The 3,497-nt window shown below is 39.6% G+C and overlaps 1 protein-coding gene across 1 annotated transcript; it reads left to right on the forward strand.

Annotated features, from left to right (window-relative positions):
• The first annotated feature begins 33 nt into the window (after nt 1-33).
• Nucleotides 34-2,355, forward strand: LOC104958306 (spectrin beta chain, non-erythrocytic 1-like). The gene is made up of 3 exons (XM_010786026.1): nt 34-187; nt 1,053-1,204; nt 2,110-2,355. Exons 1-3 carry the CDS (start codon nt 34-36, stop codon nt 2,353-2,355), a joined length of 552 nt encoding a protein of 183 aa, XP_010784328.1.
• The last annotated feature ends 1,142 nt before the right edge of the window (nt 2,356-3,497 follow it).

Raw genomic sequence — 3,497 nt, forward strand, 5'->3', positions numbered from 1 at the left:
AATGTATCTTGTGTTGACCCCCCCCCCCTGCAGATGCTGCTCCTCTCCCAGGACTACGGGAAGCACCTCCTGGGGGTGGAGGACCTGCTGCAGAAACACGCTCTCGTGGAGGCCGACATCTCCATCCAGGCCGACCGCGTGAAGACCGTCAACCGCAACGCGCAGAAGTTCGCCGACGACATGGAGGGTGAGAGAGAGAGAGAGACACAGAGAGAGAGAGAGTGAGAGAGTGAGACACGCAGAGAGCGAGTGAGACAGACAGACAGACACACACAGACAGACAGACAGACAGACACACACACACAGACAGACCATACACACTCCCCCTCCGTGATGTAGTGAGTGACACACGAGGCTCCCTCCTGTCAGATGGAGGGAGTAAATACGGCAGCAAGCTTTGGGACGGCCTCCCCTCTCTCCGGCAGAAACAGGAAATGCCGTAACTTTATGTAACAACGGTTTCAAGTCAGCATCTCTTAGACAAAAAATGTAAATTAAGAACTCAAATAAAACTCCAAACATCTTTAATTGTTACTTTTTTGTGACGAGAGAGAGAGATCTTTGTTTTGTTTCTTTTTAGATTTGATACTTGCGGTTTTGTAATAATATATTGTTGTAAATTGTTTAATGAATGAATTGTATTGTTTTTTTTCTTATCATTTCACTCTTGAATTGTATTGTCTTTGACGCTTTGGAAATATTGTTCACCTGACATTCAAGAAAGCACATTGAATTGAATTCAGAGAGACATTTTAGTATGTTATTCTCTCCTTAATGAATCTCTCCGTTCTTGTTTGCTCAGATATAAATACGTTCACTTTAAAGTTATTCTAATCCTCAATCTCCTCCTTCTCCTCTTCCTACTTATTTTTCTTTCTCCAAATCCTCTTTATCGCCCTCTCTGTTTGTCCCATTCTTCTTCCTCGCCTTGTTCCCTTTTCCTTTCCCCTTTTCCTCGTGTCCCTCCTCTACCTTTGTTCTTTCTCCTCCTTGTCCTCCACCTCTTCCTCCTCCTCGTCTTCCTCCTCCTCCTCCTCTTCCTCCCCCCTCAGGCTATAAGCCGTGCGACCCTCAGATCATCAGGGACCGAGTGGCTCACATGGACTTCTGCTACCAGGAGCTGACTCAGCTGGCGTCGGAGCGGAGGGCCCGGCTCGACGAGTCGCGCCGCCTCTGGAAGTTCTTCTGGGAGATGGCCGAAGAGGTTAGTGTAACTTTTAATATATACGTATTGATAGTTGTAGGATCCATATGTTAAAATATATCATTTGATATATTATGCGTGTATATAGTAGGGATGGGAATTTGAAAGCACATTAATATTCGAATATTCGACCCCCAAAAAACGGTTAAAAAAGAAAATACATTTTTTTTTTTGTTGTTGTTGATTTTTGTCCTGTCGCAGTCCATTTTTTTTTTGTTTCATTTATTTTTTGTTTTGTCTTTGTTTTTTATCCTGTTGGACTCGAATCACATTTTTGTCATCCTAATTTGTTTGCCAACTGCTATTGTGCTGTCTGTCTGGCTGTTTATAAAAAAGTTTCAAAAAAAAAAATACATAAAAAGTTTGAATAATACATTTTCAAATAAATATAGAAACCAAACCAAGTTTTCTTTGATATTTTTCTTATTTAAAATGGCGCTGTCGTATACATTTAATTAATCCATTTGATAATATGCAATCAACTTCTCCAGCACCCCTCCCAAAAGAAATAAAATGATAATTACAATACAATAAAAATATTCAAAACTCATATTCGAATAGTCGATTAATCATTCCCACCCCTAGTATATAGATATATTTGAACATTGTAATCCTTTGATATTAGTATTATTATATCATTTATTTAAACCAGCTGTCGTAAAATGTACGTCATACTGTAGCCGACTGCAGCTGCTGGTAATTGGAAGAGGAGGAGAAAAGAATCACGGAGCAATATCGTTTTTTGACCTTTGAAAATGTGTTGATACCGTTTGTTTGAGTAAAGACTCGACCAAACTTTAGTCAGCTTATTGCTACTTGTGGATATATGGATTTGTGGATTAGACGGAATAGTCGATTTAAAAGTGATTTGCTCTAACTGCGTCCTGACTGCGTGCGTCCTGCAGGAGGGATGGATCAGGGAGAAGGAGCAGATCCTCTCCTCCGAGGATTATGGGAAGGATCTGACGGGAGCGCGGCGTCTGCTGAGTCAGCACAAAGCCTTCGAGGACGAGATGAGCGGGCGCGCGGCCCACCTGCAGCAGACCATCCGGGGGGGCGAGGAGCTGGTGGCCAACGACCACTTCGGAGCGGACAAGATCAAAGAGCGCATCCAAGACATCCAGGTACACAGAGAGGCTCGAGGATTTTGAATTTAAAAAATCTGAAGTCCATTATTTGAAGGATTTAGCAAAGTAAAAAAGTGTAAGTAGTAAAAGTGTAGAGAATTCAGGTGTTTTCCTTGGCCTGCAACCAGCACTAGTTCCAGGTGAAAATATGATTTTTGAAAATATGATTTCACACTTTTTATCTTCTGTTTCAGTGTTTCTTATAGCCTATAGGATTCAGTTCTTTCTAGGTATCTAGAAGCCAGCAAGACAACAACATTTATTGCTGTTTACCTAAAAATATAAATATATTTTTCAGGCTGAACATAGTCAAGTCAAGTCAAAGCCAACTTTAATGTCAACCTTTCAGTTTGTGTGAACAGACAGAGAGATCGAAATACAGTTTCCCACAATCCAGAATACAAAAACAAATATATATATATACACAATCAACAGACACATTTATACATATGCACACATTAAGACCTGAATAAAAGCACAACAATCAATAGATATAAAAATAACAGTAACTTCAATATCTTTGAGAATGTACATTAGTGCTAGACTGTCCTAGCAGTTTAAAAAGTGTCTGGTGCTGGATTACGCTGCCATGGACAGTCTTGCACAAATGTACATTATTTGGTTTGATTTGTTTGCACTAGACCAGGGGGGTCAAACACAATTTCATAACGGGCCACATTCGCATTATGGTTGAACTCAAAGGGCCGGTTGTAACTTTAAGACTATATAAAAATACATATATAAATATTTAATATATATAAAATAATGTATTATATTATATTATTGCCTCTGCATTGGATTATTATCGGATAGGGTAATAACTTCATAATTAACTACGACTGAAAGCAGATGTCTAGAGCAAATAATTGCAAGTCTCTTCAGTGAGAATGTCACCAAAGGATTTTAAAAGAAAAGCAACATTTTAAAAAAAGGTGACATTTTGAAAAAAAAGTTCTGAGAAAAGTCAAAAAAGGCATATTTAGAAGAAAAAAAATTCTAATCTGAGAAAAAAAGTCACATTTGAGATGCATTGTCCTCCATGTATGCGCAACGTGCTTCTGTAAATCGCCATGTAACCGTATAACAAATATATTATATTCTTTGCAAGCTCTTGTGGGGCCACAGAAAATGAAGTCGCGGGCCGGATTTGGCCCCCGGGCCTTGAG

The sequence above is a fragment of the Notothenia coriiceps genome, unplaced genomic scaffold (assembly GCF_000735185.1).
Source record: "Notothenia coriiceps isolate Sejong01 unplaced genomic scaffold, NC01 NC01_scaffold00028648, whole genome shotgun sequence".
In the NCBI taxonomy this organism is placed as follows: Eukaryota; Metazoa; Chordata; class Actinopteri; order Perciformes; family Nototheniidae; genus Notothenia; species Notothenia coriiceps.

Bases quoted from the DNA above. Each gene is read 5' to 3' on its own strand.
- LOC104958306 (XM_010786026.1), top strand. From the start codon at position 34: ATGCTGCTCCTCTCCCAGGACTACGGGAAGCACCTCCTGGGGGTGGAG. The intron at 188-1,052 runs GTGAGAGAGAGA...CTCCCCCCTCAG, and splicing joins GTTCGCCGACGACATGGAGG to GCTATAAGCCGTGCGACCCT. The intron at 1,205-2,109 runs GTTAGTGTAACT...TGCGTCCTGCAG, and splicing joins TCTGGGAGATGGCCGAAGAG to GAGGGATGGATCAGGGAGAA.